Below are 26,733 nucleotides of genomic sequence, written 5' to 3'. Positions count from 1 at the left end.
ACGGTCCCAGATGCAGCTCAACTGGATGGACGACCAATTGCTCCCCTTCCAGAATCGTTTGAGCTGGCTCAGCCACCAGCTCATTTTTAATTGCTCCTCTCAATTTATTACTCAACCCTTACAAATGTGCAACATCAAGAATCTGGGCTTCCAATGGGATTAATTAATACAAAACAAACCGGCATTCCATAAAGATGTGCTACATGCCCTCTGGAAAAATTCTATCTATGCCATTGTTAAGAGTCGACTATGACTTGATGGCGCATAATCAATGCGCCTAGTGCTTATCACTGAGACTGCCTTTTTATACATTGTTCTGACCTAGGCTTCCCAAGAGCATGAAGCAGACTGCTTGTCCCGACAAAAAACCCTTTTTATTAAGTTACGGTGAATTCTTCTCATTCACATCCAGCAAAGTTTTTCAAGGGAGAATTTACAGTCACAGACCTTATCTGGCTTGGAGAGCTGCCAGGCCGATTTATTTATTTATTTATTTATTTATTCATTCATTCATTCATTCATTCATTCATTCATTCATTCATTCATTCATTCAATTTATATCCCGCCCTTCTCCTAGTGGACTCAGGGCGGTGCACAGCCAGAACTAAAACACGTATCAATACAAAATTTAAAATTATTAAAAGAATTAAATAACTGTGGCCCAAAAATTTAAAACATTGAAAACTAAAATCCATTTGACAATTTAAAAAGCTAAAAAAGACTGAAAAAAAAAGGGGGGGTGTTTCACGCCAGCCCCGCTTGATGGAAAAGAAAAGTTTTTAGGGCACGGCGAAAAACCCTGAGATCCGATATCCTTCGTATCTCCGGGGGCAAATTGTTCCAGAGGGCAGGAGCTGCCACAGAGAAGGCCCTCCCCCTGGGGGTCGCCAACCGACATTGCCTGGCTGACGGCACCCTGAGGAGTCCCTCTCTGTGGGAGCGTACTGGTTGGTGGGAGGCTATCGGCGGCAGAAGGCGGTCCTGCAAATACTCAGGTCCCATACCATCTTCAAACCTTGGCAAGGAGTCTCGGAGAGTCACAAACCAATTAAGTGAATTAATTTTCTCCTGCAAACTCCACTCCCCTTTCGCTCCTCTTTTATTCCCTCTGGGGAATTCATTGCCCACCTGTGGCCTTACTCCTGAGTCGACCCTTGTTCTTTGGCTATTCCCTTCGTCTGGCAACCCTATGCATGCGCACACTGGGAATAGGATCCATCTGTTCATCTGCCTCCCTGATGTCTGACTCCGAAGGCAGCTGATAACTGGCATCCGGCCCTGGCTCCCTCTCTGCCTCCGACGCAGAGCCCTCATCAGAGTCTTCCCCAGACTCTAGGACTGGCCCACGTTCCTCCCCAACCACCTCACTGTCTGAATCTGCTCCCAGCTCTGCTGGCCGCTGGTGGGCCACAAAACGCATAAGCTCGGACACTTGGCAAGAAGACACCAATTGTTATAGCCCCTCGTCTTAGTCTAGATTAAATCAGGGCAGTCATATGACATGGGAAGTCACAAGTGGAACTTCCTCAAAAGTATTCTGAGTAACCATTTTCTGACTCATTAATCTTCCTAATGTTAAGACTATGAGAATCTTACTAATGGGTCATCTTTGAATGGGTCGTCATGCAAGACCTTGCTTTGTCCATCCACAACATGGAAGCGAGGGTAGCTTTCTTTGAGAGTTTGAGCGTGACTTCTGGGAACCTCGCGGACACCTCTCTACAGGTAGTCCTCAACTTACGACCACAACTCCTTAATATTATTCATCTGGAATCTGCCCTAAGGGCAGGGGTGGGCTTCAAAAATTTTAGCAAGGGGTTCTCTGCTCAGTTGCTGGGTGGGTGTGGCCATGGTGGTTGTGGCCTAGTCAGCCTCCTGAACCATGGCAGTTGGGGGAGGGTGTTTTTGCCTTCACCGGGCTCCGGAAACTTTTTTCGAGCCTCCGGGAGGGCGAAAACGGCCTCCCCAGGCTCCGGAGGCCCTCTGGAGGCTGGAAACTGGCACGTTTCTGGCCTTCCCAAACTTCTGGTGGGCCCATTTTTCACCCTCCCTGAGCCTCTTGCACTTACCTGCATCCAAAATGGTCCGCATGGGGTGGGCGAGGCCAACAAGGATTGGGATTTGGGGGTTCTCCAAACTGCACAGAATCTTAGCTAGAGGTTCTCCTGAACCCCCGCGAACCCCCAGCAACCTACCCCTGCTTAAGGGTATTTGGGTATGTGCCAACAGACACGGAGGCCACAAATCTGATGACGCTGTATCCAAATCCAGAAACCAATCCCGACTTCCTACCACTCAAGGGAAGAGAGGTCCACCTACCTGCCATCTTGTCTGCTGATGGTGTAGCCGAAAAGCGGGTTGTTGACAAAGCTGATGTTGACGCCGACCAGAGGGGTTCCATCTGCTGTCATCACCTGCCCACGAATGACACAAGGGTGCCTGCGAGGAAATTAAGAAAACAACACCACCACCACGAAGTTGAAAGGAGTGAATTGGCAAAACAAAGAAGACTTCGCAAATGACGAACATGGACTCGTCTATTCTATTCTATTCTATTCTATTCTATTCTATTCTATTCTATTCTATTCTATTCTATTCTATTCTATTCTATTCTATTCTATTCTATCCTATCCTATCCTATCCTATCTGCTATGCTATGCTATGCTATTCATTTCTCTTCTCTTCTCTTCTCTTCTCTTCTCTTCTCTTCTCTTCTCTTCTCTTCTCTTCTCTTCTCTTCTCTTCTCTTCTCTTCTCTGTTCTGTTCTGTCCTGTCCTGTCCTGTCCTATCCTATCCTATCCTATCCTATCCTATCCTATCCTATCCTATCCTATCCTATCCTATCCTATCCTATCCTATCCTATCCTATCCTATCCTATACGCTATGCTATGTTATGCTACTCTATTCTATTCTATTCTATTCTATTCTATTCTATTCTATTCTATTCTATTCTATTCTATTCTATTCTATTCTATTCATTTCTATTCATTTCTATCCTATCCTATCCTATCCTATCCTATCCTATCCTATCCTATCCTATCCTATCCTATCCTATCCGCTATGCTATGCTATGCTATGCTTTTCTTTTCTGTCCTGTCCTGTCCTGTCCTGTCCTGTCCTGTCCTGTCCTGTCCTGTCCTGTCCTATCCTATCCTATATGCTATGCTATGCTATTCTTTTCTTTTCTTTTCTTTTCTTTTCTTTTCTTTTCTTTTCTTTTCTTTTCTTTTCTTTTCTTTTCTTTTCTTTTCTTTTCTTTTCTTTTCTTTTCTTTTCTTTTCTTTTCTTTTCTTTTCTTTTCTATCCTATCCTATCCTATCCTATCCTATCCTATCCTATCCTATCCTATCCTATCCTATCCTATCCTATCCTATCCTATCCGCTATTCTATTCTATTCTATTCTATTCTATTCTATTCTATTCTATTCTATTCTATTCTATTCTATTCATTTCTATCCTATCCTATCCTATCCTATCCTATCCTATCTTATCCTATCCTATCCTATCCTATCCTATCCTATCCTATCCTATCCTATCCTATCCTATCCTATCCTATCCTATCCTATCCTATCCTACCCTACCCTACCCTACCCTACCCTATCCTATAGACTGGTCAAATATTTGACTGGGATGGATAAAGGCTTGAGCAGCGGTTTGTACCAGCTGCCTTGCTTAGCCATGGAAATGTTGTCTTCAGTGATGGTCGTACATCGAGAACTACCGGCAGTTCGTTCCGTTTACATCCGCAAGGTTCAATTCTTTAAATTTAGAGGTGCAGTTTGCAGGGCCGGCTGCTGATTGATGCGGAGGGCCGAATCAAAAGGGGCTGTTTTGTAATCCAATCTATACCACATGGAGAAGCAGGAACGTCTCCAGTTTCTGGATTTTAATGTGCAGAAAGCCTGCTTTTATGGGGAAATATTTCAATCGGCAAACTCCCTCTCTCTCTCTCTCTCTCAACCGCCTCCAGCTATACTGCCTTTGATTTACGTGCATTTGGGAACCTGGACAATTGTTGCCAGATGTGTCGAGCTATTTCCGTATAAAGGGGAACTGAAAGGCACCAAGTCCAAGGGACAAAGGTCTTTGCACTCTTAAACGCCAAAATTAAAGATTCCTGCAGCGCTCGCTTGGAGAGCATGAATAACAGAGTTGAAAAGGGACCCTGGAGGTCTTCTAGTCCAACCCCCTGCTCAGGCAGGAAAAATGGTATACAGTAATGGCCAAAATTGTGGAATGATATAAAATGTAAAAAAGAGACTAAAGAATTGATAATAAATTTGTTGACTGCAGCAAGGTTAATGATTTCTAGGAACTGGAAGACACAACGTGATTATTGTTTGGAAGAATGGTATAAGGAAGTATGGGATATTGCCATAAATGATAAATTGACTTGTAATATTAAAGTAAGGAGGGGCATAATGAAAGTAAACAAATTCAGTGGAATCTGGAAACAGTTCCTAATATATGTGTTTTCTGGAGGAAGAGGGATACCACCACCAGAAGAAGCTTTAAGATTTTGGAAGAAGGAATGATCCCGAGGGGTGGGGGAGCACTCGTTGATTGTTTGTATTGTGTATATTGTTATATATTATATATTATGATTCATGTATGTTATGTATGTTAATTTCTTTTTTTATATGTTAATAATAAAAAAATATGAAAAAAAAATTGTGGAAACCTTTTGGGAAAAGTGTATTTTCTAAAACTAGCTGATAACACCACTTTTTTTTTTTTGGAGTAGTACCGTAAAATTAGATATCCATGGAAAGAGAATTGAATCAAGAATGTAATGCAATAACTCTTATGAAGGATTTGCCATTAGAATAGCAGTTACGGTATAGAGAAGAAAGGGGAAACACGTAGAAAAAACGAGATCTACAAAAATTATCACCATAGAAAAAACGAGATCTACAAAAATTATCACCATAGAAAAAATGAGATATACAAAAATTATCACCCATGTCAGTTAATACTTAGTTGGATAAACTTTAGCATGAATGACGGCCTTACAACATCTTATCCCCTAATCATATTTTTTGCTCTTCTCTGCACTCTTTCCAGAGTCTCAACATCTTTTTTTACATCGTAGCAACCAAAACTGGATGCTATATTCCATGTGTGGCCTTACCAAGGCATTATAAAATACCAAGGCGTTATAAAATGGTATTTAACACTTCAAATGATCAGGGATGACAGTATCTTTAATGCAGGGGTGAAATCCAATTTTTTTTTACTACCGCTTCTGTGGGTGTGGCTTGGTGGGCGTGGTGTGGTGTGGCTTGGTGGGCGTGGCAGGGGAAGGCTACTGCAAAATCTCCATTCCCACCCCTCTCCGGGGGAAGGATATTGCAAAATCTCCATTCCCACCCCACTCTGGGGCCAGCCAGAGGTGGCATTTGCCGGTTCTCCAAACTACTCAAAATTTCCGCTATCGGTTCTCCAGAACCTGTGAGAACCTGCTGGATTTCACCCCTGCTTTAATGGAGTTTCTTCAACCCCAGTTAGTGAATCTGAAGCAAAACTGTGTAGTAAGTGAACAGAAAACTTTGGAAGTAACAGCGGCTGGAAGACAGACAATGGGATGTGTGTGTGTATTTGTAGATATGTGTGTCTAAATGATGGTGTGTATGTGCATAAGGCAAATTCCTCAAAACTTGAGACCCCACATCCTGGAAACGCAAAGCAGGCAGATATATACAATAATTTATGGGGTCCTTGGTGTTTTCTGAGCTGGGCTATTTTCTTGCAGACGTTTCATTACCCATCGAGGTAATATCATCAGTGCTGGAAGGGAGTGCGGTTTGCTTTCTGTTTATATACAATTGAATTACTCAGTGAGTGTTGGTGGGGAGTGATCTTGGTGGTTCCTTGATTATTTTTTATTGGGATGGGCTGGAATTACAGAATCCTGCAAGTTTGATGGTGCTATACAGGAGGTCTGGACTTGCAAGTCAAGGGGGGGCGCCAGATTCACTCAACAGCCATGTTACTCACTTAACAACTGCAGTGGTTCGCTTAACATTTGTGGCAAGAATGGTACCTAAAATGGAGCAAAACTCACTTAGCAACTATTTCGCTTAGCAACGGAAATTTTGGGCTCTGTTAAATCGAGGAATAGCTGTAGTATGTTGTCTATGCAGGAAAGATGCCTATAGGGAATTATCTACATTTTGAAGTGGGTAAATTGAGTTTATTATCTTATCCATCATCTATCTCTTTATCTATCTATCTATCTATCTATCTATCTATCTATCTATCTATCTTCCTTCCTTCTTTCCTTCCTTCTTTCCTTCCAACCTATCCTCCCTCTATCTACCTACCTACCTACCTATCTATCTTCCTTCCTATCCTCCCTCTATCTATCTATCTATCTATCTATCTATCTATCTATCTATCTATCTTCCTTCCTTCCTATCCTCCCTCCCTCCATCTATCTATCTATCTATCTATCTATCTATCTATCTATCTATCTATCTTCCTTCCTTCCTTCCTTCCTACCTATCCTCCCTCTATCTATCTATCTATCTATCTATCTATCTATCTATCTATCTATCTATCTTCCTTCCTTCCTATCCTCCCTCCCTCCCTCCCTCCCTCCATCCATCCATCCATCCATCTATCTATCTATCTATCTATCTATCTATCTATCTATCTTCCTTCCTTCCTTCCTTCCTTCCTTCCTACCTATCCTCCCTCTATCTATCTATCTATCTATCTATCTATCTATCTATCTATCTTCCTTCCTTCCTTCCTTCCTACCTATCCTCCCTCCCTCCCTCCCTCCATCCATCCACCCACCTACCTACCATCCATCCATCCATCCATCCATCCATCTATCATCTATCCTCCTTCCTACCTACCTATCATCTGTCTGTCTATCTACCTCATCCATCCATCCTCTATCTATCTATCTATCTATCTATCTATCTATCTATCATCTATCTATCTCAACCTAAATCTATCTATCTATCTATCTATCTATCTATCTATCTATCTATCTATCTATCTATCATCTATCTATCTATCTATCTATCATCCATCCATCTTTCTTCCTTCCTTCCTACCTACCTACATATTGTCTGTCTGTCTACCTATCATCTATCATCCATCCATCCATCCATCATCTATCTATCTATCATCTATTTTTCTATCTAAGATAGAAAATCTATCTATCTTCTCTTTATCTCTCTATCATCTATTTCTCTATCTCTCTCAATCATCTCTAGCTCTATCATCTCTCTTTATCTATCTGCATCTATCTATATCTATCTACCTGAGCTGAGACCATCCCTAAACTTGGGTTTGAAAGAATTATGGGATAGCCCAGAGATACCTGCACTTGGTTGAAGGGAGTGAAGAAAGACGAAAAATTATGAAGCAATTAAGTTCTCCACTTCGTCTTTCATTTCCCCTCCCAGGTGATTAAATTTGCCCCTTTTGGGAAAATCAATTAACGCTGTGCCTTGTCAACATCTGGTCTCTCTTAGGTCAACCTGTCCTTTCCAGAGGCGAAATCGTCTACCCACAATGCACCGAGCCCCACAGGAACGCAGTTAATGTTAATTTAGTCGGCCGTTTCCTTCAGAAGACCTTGGTCTAAATGCAATTACGTCTTCCAACAAGCGAAATGGGGCTGCGAAAAAAACCTTCGCAGGTCAGTCCAGGAAGGTTTCTTGAAATACAATTTCAATATATGGAGTATAAAATATTAAAAACTAAAACGATCTCTTCTGCTAATAGGAAGCCCTGCCGATAAGAAATTAAGATTAGGCAATTTAGCACATCCACTGATTTAGCCACTTGAACAGAAGGATTAGCAGCTCATTGAATTAAGAACACCTTACAACCAGGGGTGAAATCTACCTACCTTCCCTACCAGTTTGGAAGTGAGCGTGCTGCGCGTACGCGCTTTGCTCGCACGGGCGCATCAGGTGTGATTTTGGACCCTCTGCACATGCGCAGAGGGTCAAAAACAGATTACTTCCTGGTTAAACAGGAAGTAACAACGTCCGGGCAGGTGGGCGGAGCCTTGTGCTGCCGCTGCTCCCAGTTCGTCGAACCACACGCAGCCACCACTACCGGTTCCCCTGAACCGGTGTGAACCGGTAGCATTTCACCTCTGCTTATGACTTTGCCTGCCTTTCGAAGTTATTTTGGAAATGGTTTCGATGCAGAACTGCCTCGTTCTCACTCTGCAAATATGTATATTCTCCATTTTTAATCAGATCCTCCCAGAGGCTTTTTTCTCCCCCCCCCACATCTTTTTTTAATTTAAAAAAAAAATACCTATGGGGATTTCTTAATATTTGATAGCTCACTGCTTTTTCTTTTCTTTTTCTTTTTAAAAAAGTAGATAATATAGCCATACAGTAATTTTAAACCGTCATATTGCTAAGCAATGCATAATTCACAAGGAGATTAAATTAATGCCACTACTTTCCCCCTTGGGTGAAATAGAAAGTCCAAGTAAAAGCACGTTGAATTCACCGGCCATAAGACGGAAAGTCCCCATTTTCTTACAATATGCTTTGTGCAAATTGGTCAAAAATTTAAACAAATTTGTGGGCTCGGAATTGAAAAAGAATGGAAGAGCTGACGCATAATTCTCTCTGTTGTAAAACAGTAGCAACTGCTTAAACTATCATTCTTAATGAAGCTGGTCTATATAGGCAGTCCTCGCTTAATGACCGGTTGCTAGGGACTAGTTAAAGTTATGACAGGACACCTCCCCCCCGCCCCCCGCCAAAGGTATTTGGTATTCGGATGCAAAGTTCTGATAACCACACCCCCTCATGCAGTCACGTGATCAGATTTTGGGTGCTCGGTAACCGACTCGCATTTATGACGGTTTGCATGATCACACGACTGTGAGTTATGACGTTCCCCCCTCCCCCCCGGAAACTTCTTCTGGCAAAAAACCGCCCATTGCAAACAATAAACTCACTTAACGACCACGATGTCATTATCCACAATGGGCGTATTTGGATGGAAACCAGAAGTAAAACGCTGGATTTCCGCCAAAAGACATCAAAATTGCAGTCAAATGACTGTGGGATAACAGCTGTCAATCATAGCTGGTTGCTGGGCACCAAACATGCAATCATGAAGCAACCTGGAGCTGAGGAGAAATTTCCTGACAGTGAGAACAATTATAATCAGTGGAACGACTTGCCACCAGAAGTTGTGAATGCTCCAATACTGGAAGTTTTTAAGAAGAGATTGGACAGCTATTTGTCCAATATAGTTATAGGATTTCCTGCCTGAGCAGGGGGTTGGACTAGAAGACCTCCAAGGTCCCTTCCAACTCTGTTATTCTAGTCTATTCTAAGTATCTTTTGGGAGTTCCGTTGTAACTTCAAATGGTCACTAAAGGTTATAAATCAAGGACAATTATATAATTTCGTACCTTTGAATATTTCTGTTTTGAACCAGGGATATTCAGAAGGTGGCCTAAGAATCAAAAGTCCTACCTCCTTTGAACAAAGCACAGGTAGTTCTTGACTTGCAACCACAATTGAACCCGAAATTTCTGTTACTGGGCGAGAGAGTTGTTCAGTGAGTTTTGCCCCCTTTTTACGACTTTTCTTGCACGGTTGTTACGACTTTTCTTGCACGGTTGTTAAGTGAATCTGGCTTCCCCATTGGCTTTGCTTGTCAGAAGGTCGTAAAAGGGGATCACGTGAGACCCCTCCCCCCCAACGACACTGCAGCTGTCATAAATACGAGTCAGGTGCGAAGCGTCTTGAGTTTTGATCGCGTGACCATGGGGAAGCTGCAACGGTTGTAAGCAGGGGTGGGTTCTAAAATTTTTTACTACCGGTTCTGTGGGCGTGGCTTATTTTGTGGGCGTGGCTTGATGGTCATGTGACAATTCTTTAGGATTTAGTAGAAGTACTGGTCTACCAGGCTTTTAACTGCTTGCAGAGCTGTACCTGTCTACCCATTTATTTTTGCAGGCACCCGTCTACTCATTTGTTTTTGGAGGCACTGGTCTACCCATTTATTTTTGCAGGCACCGGTCTACTCATTTGTTTTTGGAGGTATCGGTCTACTCATTTGTTTTTGGAGGCACTGGTCTACCCATTTATTTTTGCAGGCACCGGTCTACTCATTTGTTTTTGCAGGCACCGGTCTACTCATTTGTTTTTGGAGGCCCCGGTCTACCTATTTATTTTTGCAGGCACCCGTCTACTCATTTATTTTTGCAGGCACTGGTCTACCCATTTATTTTTGCAGGCACCGGTCTACTCATTTGTTTTTGGAGGCCCCGGTCTAACCATTTATTTTTGCAGGCACCGGTCTACTCATTTGTTTTGGGAGGTATTGGTCTACTCATTTGTTTTTGGAGGCCCCGGTCTACCCATTTATTTTTGCAGGCACCCGTCTACTCATTTATTTTTGGAGGCACTGGTCTACCCATTTATTTTTGCAGGCATCGGTCTACTCATTTGTTTTTGGAGGCCCCGGTCTAACCATTTATTTTTGCAGGCACCGGTCTACTCATTTGTTTTTGCAGCACCGGTCTACTCATTTGTTTTTGGAGGCCCCGGTCTACCCATTTATTTTTGCAGGCACCCGTCTACTCATTTATTTTTGCAGGCACTGGTCTACCCATTTATTTTTGCAGGCATCGGTCTACTCATTTGTTTTTGGAGGCCCCGGTCTAACCATTTATTTTTGCAGGCACCGGTCCACCACCACACTGCCTTTTAACACTGATCAGCTGTAGGGCGGCCCTTTGAAACCCCATGGCAAGAATTTAAACATTTTTTTCCTTCTAGCCGATCAGCTGGGACTCAGGAGGCAGCAATAGATTGGGGGTGGGGCCAAATAAAAGGTAAGAATAACACAGGGGGGCGGTGGGGAGGGGCAGAACTGGTTTGGTGACGTCATATCGTCACCGCTACCGGCTCGGCCAAACCGGGTCGAACCGGGAGGAACCCACCACTGGTCGTAAGTGTGAAAAAGGGTCACAGCAAGTTACATTTTTCAGTGCCGTCATAACTAAGTGAACTGTTGTTAAGTCGTACATATCAAAAAGGAGGGGTCTCCGATTGCACAAGTATCATTTTGACTTTTTTTGAACACTTCCCCTCTCCCCCAACAGATGCTCCTGTTTTAAACATCTCCGAGAAAAAGAGGAGAAAAAAAAACACCCAACCCAATCAGAAACTCTTGCTATCTAAGTTTCTTTCTTCCTTTTCAATTTCTCTATCAATTTATCCGCTGACTTCCGATCTAAAAAAAAAACAACAAAACCCCCGACTGTTCCCAATTACAGCATTTGGATGCATTACAGACCAAACTTCAGCAAGATTTAAAAAAATAATAATAATCATAATAACAACAGTTACGAGGATTGGCCCAAATGCTTCCCCACAGCAATTTTTTTTAAAAAAAAAAAAATTCCCCAAGCCAACGCAAGAATTTAAAAGACATTATAAGAAAACGGTTATCGAGGGGATGCCAAGATTTACAAAGCGCTCATCCAATTGGAAAGCTCTGTTCGGTCGGTAAGCGTCTTGCAAAAAATATTTTCGACAAGCGCCTGGCTTAAGCCAGATAGCTGGGAGACAAAAAACGAACGGAGGGAGGGAGAGAGGGAGGGAGGCCTGCAGAAAACTGCAACGGAGGCAAAAGAGCAGTGAAAAAAATTGAGTATCCGGTTGAAAATGGGGATGGGAAACCCGTTCTCTGCGATAGAGGCGGGAAAAGATAAGACACAGAACATAAAATGGTAGGTTAGAAAGGACCTTGGAGGTCTTCTAGTCCAAACCCCCCTGCTCACGTCTTTATCCATCCCAGCCAAGTAGTTGTCTAGTCTAGAATGGAATGGAATGGAATAGAATAGAATAGAATAATGGAGTTAGAATAGAATAATGGAATTAGAGTAGAATAGAATAGAATAGAATAGAATAGAATAGAGTAGAGTAGAGTAGAGTAGAGTAGAGTAGAGTAGAGTAGAGCAGAGCAGAATAGAATAGAATAGAATAATAGAATTAGAATAGACTACATTAGATTAGAGTAGAGTAGAATAGAATAGAATAGAATATTGAAGTTAGAATAGAGTAGAGTAGAATAGAATAGAATAGAATAGAATAATGGAATTAGAATAGATTAGAGTAGAGTAGAGTAGAATAGAATAGAAAAAATAGAATAGAATAGAATAGAATAGAATAGAATAGAATAGAATAGAATAGAATAGAATAGAATAATGGAATTAGAATAGAGTAAGTAGAGTAGAGCAGAGCAGAGCAGAGCAGAGCAGAGTAGAATAGAATAGAATAATAGAATTAGAATAGACTACATTAGACTAGAGTAGAGTAGAGTAGAATAGAATAGAATAGAATAGAATAGAATAGAATAGAATATTGAAGTTAGAATAGAGTAGAGTAGAGTAGAGTAGAGTAGGGCAGGGCAGAGCAGAGCAGAGCAGAGCAGAGCAGAACAGAACAGAATAGAATATTGGAATTAGAACAGAACAGACCAGACCAGACCGGAATGGAATGGAATGGAATGGAATGGAATGGAATGGAATGGAATGGAATAGAATAGAATAGAATAGAATAGAATAGAATAGAATAGAATAGAATAGAATAATGGAATTAGAGTAGAGTAGAGTAGAGTAGAGTAGAGTAGAGTAGAGTAGAATAGAATAGTGGAATTAGAATAGATTAGATTAGAATAGAGTAGAGTAGAATAGAATAGAATAAAATAGAATAATGGAATTAAGAGTAGAGCAGAGTAGAGTAGAGTAGAATGAGCAGGAAGGGACCTTGGAGGTCTTCTATTCCAGCCCCCTGCTCAAGCAGGAGAACCTATACCATTTCAGATAAGTGACTGTCTAGACTCTTCTTAAAAAGGTTCTACATTTAGGCAAGAAAAACCAAACACACAGGTACAGTATATGTGGTACCTCGCTCAATAGTAGTAACGGGGAGAGGGATCTTGGAGTCCTAGTGGACAACCATTTAGATATGAGCCAGCCGTGTGCAGCAGCTACCAAAAAAGCCAACACAGTTCTGGGCTGCATCAACAGAGGGATAGAATCAAGATCACGTGAAGTATTAATACCACTTTATAAGGCCTTCGTAAGGCCACACTTGGAATCCTGCATCCAATTTTGGACGCCATTTTGTAAAAAAAGACATGGAGACTCTAGAAAGGATGCAGAGAAGAGCAACAAAGAGGATTAGGGGACTGGAGGCTAAAACATACGAAGAACGGTTGCAGGAACTGGGTATGTCTAGTTTGATGAAAAGGGAAGACATGATAGCAGTCTTCCAATATCTCAGGGGCTGCCCCAAAGAAGGAGGGAGTCAAGCTATTCTCCAAAGCACCTGAAGGTAGGAGAAGAAGCAAAGGATGGAAACTCATCAAGGAGAGAAGCAACCTAGAACTAAGGAGAAATTTCCTGACAGTTAGAACAATTAACCAGTGGAACAATTTGCCACCAGAAGTTGTAAATGCTCCAACACTGGAAGTTTTTAAGAAGAGATTGGACAACCATTTGTCTGAAGTGGTATAGGGTTTCCTGCCTGAGCAGGGGGTTGGACTAGAAGACCTCCAAAGTCCCTTCCAACTCTGTTATCCTGTGACTCTCTTCTTGGTTTGGGAAGGCTCTCTATTCCAAAGGAGATTGGTTCGATCAGGCCTGCTCCAAGCTTCCTTTACTAGTTATTACAAAAAGGATCAAACCCACCCAACGGACTCAACTTTGGATGAAGACATTTTAAGTAAAAGAAGCTGTCCTGGCTCTCGTTCAGGCAGAGGTGATCTCTAGTCGTTTCGGGATTCAATTAGGCAGAAAGTAATATTGTAGAGGAAAATAAAAGAGATTCCTCGGGAAGCCATAAAACAGATGGAATTGCAAACTTGCTGCATTTTTTTGGCAGAAAGCATGCAGAAAACCAACTTCCCCAAATAGCAGTTAAGAGGAAGATGTTGAAATGTTGTTTAAAGCATTTATTTTATTTTATTTTTTATTTTTATTTATTTTTATTTTTATTTTTTTAAATTTGATTTATATGCCGCCCTTCTCCGGAGACTCAGGGCGGCTTACAAAGCGTTAAGGAAAGCATGGAATTTTTAAGCCGTCGGGCTTTTATACCACTCCATGAATGATGAGATTACAATAGATGATGGTTTTTGCAATACAGGAAGTTCTCAACTTACAACGGTTTGTTTTAGTGACCGTGCGAAGGGACAGCGACATTGGGGGAAAAAGCGAGCAATGAGCATAGTTTGCCCTTAAGATCGTTGCAGCCTCCCCCACTTAGTCGCGCGATCCAAACTCAAATGCTTGGCAACCGATTCATATTTATGACGGCTTGGGAATGGACTCATATTTATGACAGTCAGAGTGTCCTGGGGTGGCCTCAATGCAGTGGTGAAATCCAAATTTTTTTACTACGGGTTCTGTGGGCATGGCTTGGTGGGTGTGGCTTGGCTTGGCTTGGCAGGCGTGGCAGGGGAAGGATACTGCAAAATCTCCATTCCCACCACACTCCAGGGGAAAGGATATTGCAAAATCTCCATTCCCACCCCACTCTGGGGCCAGCGAGAGGTGGTATTTGCCGGTTTTCCCCGAACTACTCAAATTTTCCGCTACCGGTTCTCCGAACTGCTCAAAATTTCCGCTACCGGTTCTCCGAACTGCTCAAAATTTCCACTACCAGTTCTCCAGAACCTGTCGGAGCCTGCTGAATTTCAGCCCTGCCTCAACGGCTCTCTAAAAGGATGCAAATGACCGCAAGGAATATTAAATCCTTCCATTCCTCACCATCCAGTCAGAAGCGAAGAAGCTTCATGGATGAGAAGCAAAACGTCTTCGAAGAAAAAAACAAATAAGTCCAGTTGCCTCTTGAGAGAAAAAATAAAAAAGCACCTTTGAGATATGGGTAGGGTGGGTTTTTCCCCACCCTTCCTCTTACTGATAATAAATAATTGACATGTTAACGGTCGTTTAATAGCTATTACAGAAAGAGAGCCAAGTGTTTGATGGCTTCCACGTGTGAAGGTATTTTCTCCCCTCCAAAAGGAATTCGTAGCAACCGTTTCCTCCTTTGGACCCATTGCGATGTCTCCTTGCTCAAAAAACCACAATGGCCTCATTAGTTTTTAAAGAGGGAGGGAGGGATCTAGGCAGTGGTGAAATCTGAACTGGTTTACTACTGGTTCACTGGCCGAACATGCGCAGTACGCAGTAAATGCAAGTTGCGTGCGTGCATGAGCCAAAAGGAGGCTTGGGAAGGTAAGTAAAACAGCATGGGAGTGGGGAAGTGATCAGCTGCGGCGCGCGATCGTGGGAACCTTTGAAAAAGCTTTTTAAAAGCATTTTTTACTACCGGTTCAGGCGAATAGGTACCGTGTTTCCCCGAAAATAAGACCCTGTCGTATATTTTTTTTGAACCCCGAAATAAGCGCTTGGCCTTATTTTCGGGGAGGTCTTATTATTTTGGGGAGCGTGGAGCAAGATGGGGCACCTCTTGCCGTCTTACCTGATTTCCAGCTCTGAGTTTAAATATTTTCAGGGAGGGCTTATTTTCGGGGGGAAGGCTTATTTTAGCGCATGCGATTGGTCTTATTATTATTGGAAGAGCCTGGTGGCGCAGCAGACTAATAGCCTGTTATTATCATTCAGCTGCCTGCAATTACTGCTGGTTCGAATCTCCCCAGGCTCAAGGTTGACTCAGCCTTCCATCCTTTCTAAGGTAGGTAAATTGAGGACCCAGTTTGTGGGGGCAATAAGCTGACTTTGTATAAATATACAAAAGGATGAAGGCTATTGCTTAACGCACTGTAAGCCGCCCTGAGTCTCTGGAGAAGGGCGGCATATAAATCAAATTAAAAAAAAAAAAATTATCAGGGGATGTCTTATTTTCGGGGAAACAGGGTAGTTATAAAAATGCTGTTAAAAGGTAAAAAAAAAGCATCCGACGATCACAACTATACCGTGCGATCGTTGGAGCCTTTCTTTTATCTTTTTTTTTTTTTTTTTTTTTTTATTGCAAAAGTTTTACAATTACATTTTCACCCCCTTTTTTCACCCCCCCACCTCCCGCCCCAAACTTCCCATCCTCCCTAACCCTCCCTAACCCTCCCCCCCCAGACTTCCCTATTACTTACTCATAACTAATGACACTAATATATAAGCCTGAACCCGTCCCTCCCCCTATAAAATTTTTCCTCTTTATCCCTTTGCATTAAAATATTTCTAATACATTATTTTCAAATAAAAGCTATTTGATACTTTCTAGTTTGATATTTGTTCTGAACATATTCTATCCACCTTTTCCATTCCCATTCATAAGTCTCTTGTGAACAATCTTTTAAATACGCTGAAATCTTCGCCATCTCTGCAAAACTGGCCATCTTCACAGTCCATTCCTCGATAGTGGGCAAAGCTTCATTCTTCCAGTATTTACCTATCAACAGTCTTGCTGCTGTTATCATATACAATATCAATTTTGTTTCACCCAATGTAAAACCCTTAACTATACCCAATAAAAACAGTTGTGGAGAAAACTGAATTTTTTTCTTCAAAACATTCTGCATGACCCACCAAATTTTTATCCAAAAAGCCTTAACTTTCCTACAGGTCCACCAAACATGATAATACGTAGCATCCAAACATTCGCATCTCCAACATTTTGGCTGAACATTAGGGTACATACATGACAACTTTTTGGGATCTAAATGCCATCTATAAAACATTTTATAGAAATTTTCCCTCAGATTCTGCGACTGTGTAAATTTAACATTCTGAACCCAAATTTTTTCCCATGTTTCCAACATCACTGGTTCTTCAAAATTTTGTGCCCACTTAATCATACAATCTTTAACTAATTCGGTTTCTGAGTCCCTTTCTAGCAAAACATTATAAAGCCTTTTAATATGCATTGGACCTTTCTCTTTTATGTGTCTAACCAATTCTTCCTCATGCAACATAATACCAGTTTTTTGGTCCTCTTTCCATCTCAATTGTAATTGATTATATTGTAACCAAGTTAGATTAAGTCCTTCATCCAACAGTGTCTGTAATGTCTTCAGCTGCCATCTGCCCGCATCTGTAAAAAGAACCTCTTTATATAAAAACCCCCCGAGTGACATTATATTTGTATTCCACAAAGTATGACCAAGATCCAGCCATAGCGGTATTTTGTAATCCCATTTGAGTCGGTGCTTCTTCCAAACTCTCATCAAGGAGTCTCTAAGTATATGGCTTTTAAATACTTTATCTACTTTGTCGTCATAAAATAAATAAGCATGCCATCCAAATTCGAGATCAAAACTTTCTGCATTTAGTATTCCAGTCTTTTTACTTCCAAACCAATCACTTGTTAAAGTTAAAGCTGCAGCATCATAATATAACTGTAGGTTTGGGAGTTTAAGGCCTCCTCTTTCTGGAACATCTTGCATAATTTTCAGTTTCACTCTCGGCTTCTTCTCGTTCCAGACAAACTTATTCACACCAGACTGCCAAACTTTCAATTGTTTATCACTTTTAAGCACCGGAATCATTTGAAACAAAAACAGAAGTCTTGGCAAAATATTCATCTTAACTGCTGCTATTCTTCCAAGTAAAGACAGTTGCAGCTTTTTCCAGGTCTCCATATCTTTCTGAACCTCTCGCCACAACACCTCATAATTATTTTGAAACAATTTCAAATTTGATTCTGCAACCTGAACTCCAAGATATTTTACCTTAGGTACAATTTCAAAACCTGCCCTCCTTTCAAGCTCATATTTACGATCTTGTGTCATATTTTTAACTATCATTTTGGTCTTTTTTGAATTCAGTCTAAAACCTGAAACTCTACCATAATCTTGTATAATGTCATTCATCAAGATTATTGATTCCATTGGTTGTGATAGGGTAACCACCAGATCATCTGCAAATGCCTTTATTCTGTAATCCTCTTGCCTTATCATTATGCCTTTCAAAATTTTTGAGTCCCGTATTGTGTTTAACAAGACTTCCAATGTTAAAATAAATAAAAGTGGGGACAACGGACATCCCTGTCTTGTTCCTTTTTCAATTTTAAACTCTGTCGTCAAACTTCCATTAATAATAATCTGTGCCTTTTGCTCTTGATAAATTGCTGAGATTGCCTGTATAAATTGGTCCCCAAAGTTCATCTTTTTTAAAGTCTTTAATAGAAAATTCCAATCCACTCTATCAAAGGCCTTCTCTGCATCCAAAAAAGCCAGCACTGCAGGAATCTGTTTATTCTTATCAAGATATTCCAATAAATCTATTACTTGCCTTACATTGTCCTTCATATATCTGCCTTCAATAAATCCCGCTTGGTCCTCATGAATCACCTTTTGAATTACTGGCATCAATCTGTTGGCTAATACCTTCGCATAAATTTTATAGTCTGTATTCAAAAGAGATATTGGTCTATAATTCTCTGGTTTTTTAGGACCAACTTGTTCTTTTGGTATCAAAGATATATAAGCAGTTGTCCAAGATGGGGGTATTTTACCCCCTTGTTGAATGTTACAAAATAAGTCTCTAAGTTGTCCCACCATTTCAGCTTGCAAAGTTTTATAATACACTGCAGTCAGACCATCCGTGCCAGGAGCTTTGGCTGTTTTTAACTGTTTAATTGCTGCTGTTATCTCCTCCTCTGTTATGGGATAATTCATTCTTTCCTTTTGTTGATCGGTAATTTTTGTAATTCTCTTATCATTTAAATATTTTTCTATAAGTCCATTCTGCACCTCTTCTTTAGCATATAATTTAGTATAATAATCCACAAAAGCTTCTTTAATTAATTTTTGTTGAAAGATTTCTTTCCCGCCAATATCAATACTATCAATAGTCCGTATACTTTGTTTTTTCCTCAATGTGTAAGCCAACCATCTGCCCGGTTTGTTAGCGTTGCAAAATGTATTATGCTTCGCATATTGTAGGCTTGTTGCAACTTGTTCCGCCATAAGCATTTGAAATTGGTCCTTCAAAAGTTTTATAGCACCTCGAATTCTTTCATCTGTTGGATTTTTAATAAGTAGCTGTTCTTTATTCTTTATTTCCATTTCCAACTCGATTCTTTTCTTTTGTCGAAACTGTCTATGTTTAGAGTTCATATAGATAAGTACCCCTCTCATATAAGCTTTACTTGCATCCCAAACAATTTCGATTGGAGTACCTTTATTCAAATTTATTTCAAAAAATTCTTTCAAGTGCTTTTTAAGTTCTATTATATTTTTTTCGTATCTAAACAAGTTCTCATTTAATCTCCAGGAGCGTCTCTCAACCTTATCCATCTCAATTTCTATCCATACAGGGCTATGGTCAGTCAAAGTTCTTGGAAAAATCTTTGTTCTTTTGGTCTTAACAAGTAGATCATTTGACAACAGGATAAAGTCAATCCTAGAAAAAGATCTATGTCTATCAGAAAAAAAAGTGTAATCCAATACATTTGAATTATGTATTCTCCAAACATCTTTTAATTCCATATCTTCTTTCATATCAAAAAAAGTCTGTGGTAGTCTAATTCTAGACTTTGCCAAGCTCTTTTTATCTAATTTAGAATCAATTACTCCATTCCAGTCTCCCATAATTAAAATAGATCTATAGTCCCATTGCAATATTTTAGTATGTAATATCTTATAAAAATAATCCTGTTGTTGGTTGGGAGCATAAATTCCAATCAAAAGAATTAGTCCATTTGCTGTAAGCAATTCAATTGCTACAAACCTACCTTCTTGATCTGCTTCTATAACTTTCGCTGTTAATTTTTTATTTACATAGATAACCACACCATTCTTTTTCTGCGATGTCGAAGATATAAAATGTACTCCTAATTTTGAGTTTATCAAATATTTTTGATCTTGAGTAGTTATATGCGTTTCTTGTAAACATATTATATCATTATTAAATTGTTTCAAATATGTAAATATTTTCTTCCTTTTCTGTGCTGAATTCAACCCATTGACATTCCAAGATAGACACTTAAAGGTCATCGGCCTCTTTCTGGAGCGCGGAGCAATATCTTTGAAGTTCCTCCGAAAGCTTCGATCTCGCTCCTCCCATAGCGCCACTCTCTTGTACAGTACTCTTAACTGCCTTCTTGTCTTGTCTTTCCTGTTGTTGTTGTTGCTGTTGTTTAAATAGCTTAGATTGAGCTCTAGTTATACGTTGATCTTTCACTTCAGCCAACTGAATCAAATCCAAAATTGGAGAAGAATCCAGCAAGGGCTCACTCAAAAAACCTCCTTCTGCACCTTGCACTGTTTCTAATTCCTGCTTAGACTGTTCTTCCAATTGCCTCTCTTCACTCTCCTTAATCTCCAAAACTGTAGATGTACGTGGAGATGGAGTTCTTTCCTTAAGTATAGTACTATAAAAATGTTGTGCCTTCTCCACGGTATTCAGCCGATATCCTTCTCCCTTGTATCTAAAAATTATCCCAGCTGGTGCATCCCACCGGAAAGGTATCTGTAAATTTTTCAATTCCTTAACAAGAAAACCAAATTCTTTTCTAGCTTTCAGCATTTTAGGAGGTAATTCTTTAAAAATTTCAAGTCGTGAGCCCCCCACTTGTATAGAAGTATGAAAAGATTTTTGCAGGATATGATTTCTAATTTCTCTATCAGTAAAATATATCACCACATCTCTAGGCAGTTGTCTTTGTCTGGCCACCCAAGAGTTGACTCTGTAAATTTTATCTATTTTGTGAAATACCAAATCAGGACTAGCTTGTAAAATCTTAGCCAAGGCTTCAGAGCAAACTTGTCTCAAGTCCTGTCTCTCCTCCTCTCGAATTCCCCGAAGCCGTATAGCAAATTCCATCGCCCGGAATTGTATCATAACAATCTCATCTTCAATTCTCTGCATTTTATTGTCAACTTCATCAATTTTATAATCATTGTCTTTCATCTTGACATTAACTTCTGATTTAAATTCTTCAACTTTAAAATCAACTTTCCCAATAAATTCTACCAGGCCAGACGCCACTTCTGATATTTTTTTGGTCACCTTTTTTTGATTCTGATTCACCATGTCTTTAACTTCATTAATTTCCTGCATAAATTCCTGATGTGATTTTTGAAGTTTATCATCTATCTCCTGTTGGGATTTTTGAAATTTGTCATCCAAAGTTTTAGAAATAAATTCTTTTAAATCTCCCACATCAAATTCTTTTTTCTGAGTTTGTAACTGTTGAGCAGGGGGAGGTTGCTTTTCATGTTTGTGTGTGGGGGATCCCCCCCCTGACGCCTTCCCTTCCTGCTTCTTTGAAGCCATCCTGGCTCATGATCTAGTTTTTCTGAAAAGGGAGGTTCCTTTTCCTTTCCCTCCTGCACAAAGACTTCTAAAAAAGTCCCCCAGATTTAATCAAATAAAGACTTGAATAAAGCAAAGTCCAGTATTAAAAAGGGAGAAATTATTGTTTCTCTTTTAACAAGCAGGGCAACTTTGTAACAACTTGGAAACTTTGTAACAAAACAAGATAACTTCACCAATCCACATTCACTGGCTCGTTAACTCTGAGGCTAGGCGCCATATTTTTTTCTTCTTTTCAAAGCACTTTCACTCACTCGCATTTCTCAAATTGAAAGTCAATAAAGTGCTGATACTTGCGTTTCCAAATTTCAGGCTTCAGGTAGTTTCGCTGTTTATTAAAGCCGGTTCTTTCGCTTTAAGTTTCCTGCAGCCGGCTTGTTCTGCAGAGGCAGAATCGTCCCACGTCGCCCGGAGTTTCAGCAGGCTGGAAGGGAGCCACGCCTGTTCTCTCCCCAGAAACTTCCCTGGGGGGTCACAGGGGCTCAACCAGTGCCCTGCGATCTCTCTTCTTCAATCCTTTAGGATCTAGAAGTTTTCGAGCCGCTTCTTCGTTTCGAAGCGGCTCTACAGGCGGCGGGGCTGGCGGAGCTTCAAAGAGCGCCGCCGACGCCGAAGACAAGGAAACCGGAAGTCCCTTATCTTTTAAAAGCATTTTTTTACTACTGGCTCGGGCGAATAGGCAGTTAAAAAAATGCTGTAAAAAACGTAAAAAAAAGGCTCAGACGATCGCGCGGCACAGCTGTGATCGTTGGAGCCTTTTTTTTTTACCTTTTAAAAGCTTCTTTTTTTTTACTATCTATTCACCCGAGCCGGTAGTAAAAAAATGCTTTTAAAAAGTTTTTAAAAACGTTCCCACGATTGCTCGGCACCAGTAGTTAAAAACGCTTTAAAAAGTTTTTTTTTAAAAAAATTCAGACGATCTAGCAGCACTCAGCTGATTGTTGGAACATTTTTTTTTTTACTTTTTAGGCATTTTTTAACTACCGGTACTAGAGAACCGGTAGTAAAAAAATGCTAAAAAAGTAAAAAAAAAAAAAATTCCGACAATCACGCTTTGCTCAGCTGATCATCAGAACTTTTTTTTTTTTTTTTACATTTTTACTACCGGTTCGGCGAACCTGTAGCATTTTTTACTACCAGTTCGGGTGAACCGGCCCGAACCAGTAGCATTTCACCCCTGGCTCTAGGAAGACCTAGTAGACAACCACTTATGTGTAAGCCAGCAGTGTGTTGCAGCTGCCCTGCTGTAGAACATCTGCGTTAAGGTGTCAAGAGCAAGGCAGTGAGGTGGGGAAAAATGGCACTACTATTTTATTTATTTTATTTGCTCAGAAATTAGATCTTCTTGAAAGGGCGCTGAAGCCCTTCAATTTCCTGATGGAGTTCAGGTAAGCCAACTGCCTGTGACCGTCTCCTTTGAAGTGAAATTGGGCTGACAAGGCACCTAAATGTTGTGTAAGTATGGGGGGGGGGGTCAGGCAGGCATAAAGGAGAAAGAGAAATAGAGAAAGGGACAGAGAGAGAAATGGAGGGGGAGAGAGAGAAACAGAGAGACACACACCGAGAAAAGAAAAACAGTGAGAGAGGGAAAGAAATGAAGACAGAGAAAGGAGAAAGAAAAAGAGAAAGAGAAAAGAGAGAGAGAGGAGGAAAGGAACAGAGAGAAAAACAGAGAGACAGAGAGAAAGGAAAAAGAAAAAGAGAGAAAGACAAAAGAGAAAGGAGAGAGAGAGGGGGAAAGCAACACACACACAGAGAAAAACACACAGAGAGAGACACAGAGGGGGAGAGAGAAAGAAATGGAGACAGAGAAAGAAGAAAGAAAAAGACAAAGAGAAAAGAGAGAGAGAGGAGGAAAGGAACAGAGAGAGAGAGAAACAGAGAGACAGAGAGAAAGGAAAAAGAAAAAGAGAGAAAGAAAAAAGAGAAAGGAGAGAGAGAGGGGGAAAGCAACACACACAGAGAAAAACAGAGAGAGAGACACAGAGGGAGAGAGGGAAAGAAACGGAGACAGAGAAAGGAGAAAGAAAAAGACAGAGAGAAAAGAGAGAGAGAGGAGGAAAGGAACAGAGAGAGAGAGAGAAACAGAGACAGAGAGAAAGGAAAAAGGGAAAAGAGACAGAGAGGGAAAGCAACACACAGAGAAAAACACACACAGAGAGACACAGAGGGAGAGAGGGAAAGAAACAGAGACAGAGCAAGGAGAAAGAAAAAGACAAAGAGAAAAGAGAGAGAGGAGGAAAGGAACAGAGGGACAAAGAGAAAAAAAGAGAGACAGAGAGAAAGGAGAAAGAAAAAGAGAGAAAGAAAAAAGAGAAAGGAGAGAGAGAGAGAGAGGGAAAGCACACAGAGAAAAACAGAGAAAAAAGAGAGAGGGGGGAAAAAAGGAGAAAAAGAAAGAGAGAGGGGGGGAACAAAGAGAGAAAGAGAGAATATCATGGACACCCATAAATTCTCTCTATGGCTAGTAAAAAGACCTCATCTTTTCTAAATCATTAATTTGATATCTAAATTAATTAAAACGCCCTCCCAAAAGGTATAGTTTAAATACCTTGGTGACGGTCATAGAGTTGGCTTAGACAGAGAGTCCACCTCGAAATAAGCATCCCCACAAACGGAGTCAAATTCCACCCGCAAAGGATGTTTTTCTGCATCCTTCGGACGAGCTGCTCTCAGGAGCTCTTGGGCTACCTGAGCATCCCTTGATGGATTTGCTGGCTGGTTACTTCTCCTCATTAGCTTTGTTGTCTTCAAGCATGTTTAAACTGTCTGTCATCGTAAGCTCCGGCACTCGACTCCAAATTAGATGCCCAGAACTCTTGTCTTCCCCTCTGGAGTGGGAAAGGGTCACGGAGGGCAAAAGGGTGATTGATTGTAGGCCATTAAGCTGAGGTGGACCCTTAGCAACCACCCAAGAGATATTTTCTTCATGAGGAGGTCCCTAACGTGGCCTTTGGACTCTTCCAAGCAGAGCAATTATTGGTAATGTGAACCTATCCATCTTGAGGCTGGTCATCCCTCTCTTTTCTTTTCTTTTCTTTTCTTTTCTTTTCTTTTCTTTTCTTTTCTTTCTCTCTCCCTCTTTCTCTCTCTCTCTTTCTCTCCCTCCCTCCCTTCTTCTTTCTCTTTTGCTCCCTCCCTCATTCTTTCTTTCTCTCTCCCTCCCTCCCCCTTCCTTCCTTCCTTTCTCTCTCCCTCCCTCCTTCCTTCATTCTTTCCCTCGCTTCTTCATTCTTTCTCTCCCCCTCCTTTTCTCTCCCTCCCTCCCCCTTCCTTCCTTTCTCTCTCCCTCCCTCCTTCCTTCATTCTTTCCCTCGCTTCTTCATTCTTTCTTTCTCTCTCCCTCCTTTTCTCTTCCTCCCGCTTTCTTTTTCTTTCTTTCTTTCTCCCTCCCTCCCCTCCCCTTTTCTTTTTTCCTTTCATTCTCTCACTTTCTTTCTTTCTCTCTCCCTTTCTTTCTCTCTCCCTCCCTTTCTTTTTCTCTCTCTCATTTCCTTCCTCTCTCCCCCTCTCCCTCCCTCCTCCCTTGTTTTTTTCTCTCCTTTTTTCTTTCTTTCTCCCTCCCTCCCTTCCTTTCTCTCTCTCCCTCTCTCCCTCTTTCTTTATTCTTTCTTTTCTTTCTCCCTCCTTCCATCCTCCCTTTCTTTCTTTCTCTCTCCCTCCTTTTCTCTCCCTCCCTCTTTCTTTCTTTTCTTTCTTTCTCTCTCCCTCCCCTCCCTTTTCTTTCTTTCCTTTCATTCTCTCATTTTCTTTCTCTCTCCCTCCCTCCTTTCTTTTTCTCTCTCTCCCTCCTTTCCTTCCTCTCTCTCTCCCTCCCTCCTTCCTTCATTCTTTCTCTCTTTTTCCTTTCTCTTTCTCCCTCCCTCCCTTCCTTTCTCTCTCCCTTCCCCTTCCTTCCTTCCTTCCTTCCTTCCTTCCTTCCTTCCTTCCTTCCTTCGTATTTGTAAAGGGCAGAAGGAAGGACTTTGAGGAACAGAAGGAAGAACATGTATGGAGACTTTCAACAGTTCGTTTAGTGACAGTTTGAAGTTACAACAGTCCCCCCCCCAAAAAAAAACGACTTAAGACCGTTTTTCACACTGACGACCGTTGCAGCCTCCCCACAGTCACATGATCAAAATTCATACACCTGGCAACTGACTTATATTTATGACGGTTGCAGTGTCCTGGGGTCACATGATCCCCTTTTGCGACTTTCTGACAAGCAACAGAGAAGCCAGATTCACTTTAACTAAGTTAGTGTGCCTAACTTAACTGCAGTGATTCGACTTAACAGCTGTGGACGCCACGCTGCAATATCTTTTCTTCTCTAGAATGATGGCTGCTCCCAATCATTTCAGAGTTGTTGGTTTTTTTAGACTGGCCACGTAATCCTTTATGGTGCTGTTTGTTGACCTCTGCAACCTTAAGATGGGTGGACTTCAACTCCCAGAATTCACCAGGTTGCAATTCTGTGCAATCTCTTTTTCCTCTTATTTTGGGCTTTTAGGAGAGTAGGAACCAATCGGTGCCTTTGTATGTTTGCTTTCATTGTCCTTGCTTAATTAATCCAGTCCTACCCTATGTTTTTTATTCCTTTTGCACTTTTCTGCAAAAGTCCATGGTTACTCTGAATTTCTCTCTCCCTCTCCCTCCCTCTCTCCCTTTCCTCTTTCCCTCCTTCCCTCCTTCTCCCTCCCTCCCTCTTTCTCTCTCCTTCCCTCCCTCCCTCTCCCTCTTTCTCTCTCTCCCTCCCTCTCTCCCTTCCCTCTTTCCCTCCCTCCCCCTCCCTCTCCCTTTCTCTCTCCCCTCCCTCCCTCCCTCTCCCTCTTTCTTTCTCTCATGTGTGGCTTTTGCCATTTTGGCTGCATAAATTACTGCTCTCAGAGAATTCAATCAGTATTAGACTCCAGCATAATAATATTAAATTGTGCTGTGCATAAGGGACAGAAGGTAACTCCAGTACATGGCTGGAGTACGTGGTGCAGAATTTACAACAAACTCTTCAGGGAGGGAAATCATTAATGAAATCATAATACGCAGGCTACAAACTCCTTTTGAACCTTTGATTTTCAAGTTGGGGGCGGGGGGAAAGCTTATTAAAGTTGAACCTGAAGTGTAATTGGTGTACCACAACGCTCTCTGTGTACGGCAATATTTGCAAATTCAGGTACCTACAATCCCAAACATTGCAGACAGAAATACCATGGGGGAAAATGTCTTTCTCCAAACCTTCTGAGATTTCTTTCTAGGAAGGGAGGAAGGAAGGAAGGAAAAAGAAAGAAAAAGAAAGAAAGGAAAGAAAGAGACAGAGACAGAGACAGAGAAAGAAAAGAGTAAGAAAAAGAGGGAGGAAGGGAGGAAGGAAGAAGGGATGGAGGGAAAGAAGAAGGAAGGAAGGAGGAAGGGATGGAGAGAAGGAAAGATGGAAGGAAAGAAAGAGAGAGATAGAGA

At 41.1% G+C, this 26,733-nt stretch overlaps 1 protein-coding gene across 1 annotated transcript in view; it reads right to left on the bottom strand.

Moving 5' to 3' along the window:
* Positions 1-26,733, bottom strand: part of TENM4 (teneurin transmembrane protein 4) — a 326,501-nt gene that overhangs the window by 49,973 nt on the left and 249,795 nt on the right. Inside the window, 1 exon segment of the mRNA XM_070942973.1 lies at positions 2,320-2,439. Within this exon segment, the coding sequence (XP_070799074.1) occupies positions 2,320-2,439 (120 nt within the window).

The sequence above is a fragment of the Pituophis catenifer genome, unplaced genomic scaffold (genome assembly GCF_029215685.1).
Source record: "Pituophis catenifer annectens isolate HBS135680 unplaced genomic scaffold, rPitCat1.0.hap2 SCAF_4, whole genome shotgun sequence".
NCBI lineage: Eukaryota > Metazoa > Chordata > Lepidosauria > Squamata > Colubridae > Pituophis > Pituophis catenifer.
The sequence above is the reverse complement of the archived record's forward strand: the minus strand, read 5'-3'. Positions and strand labels throughout refer to the sequence as shown.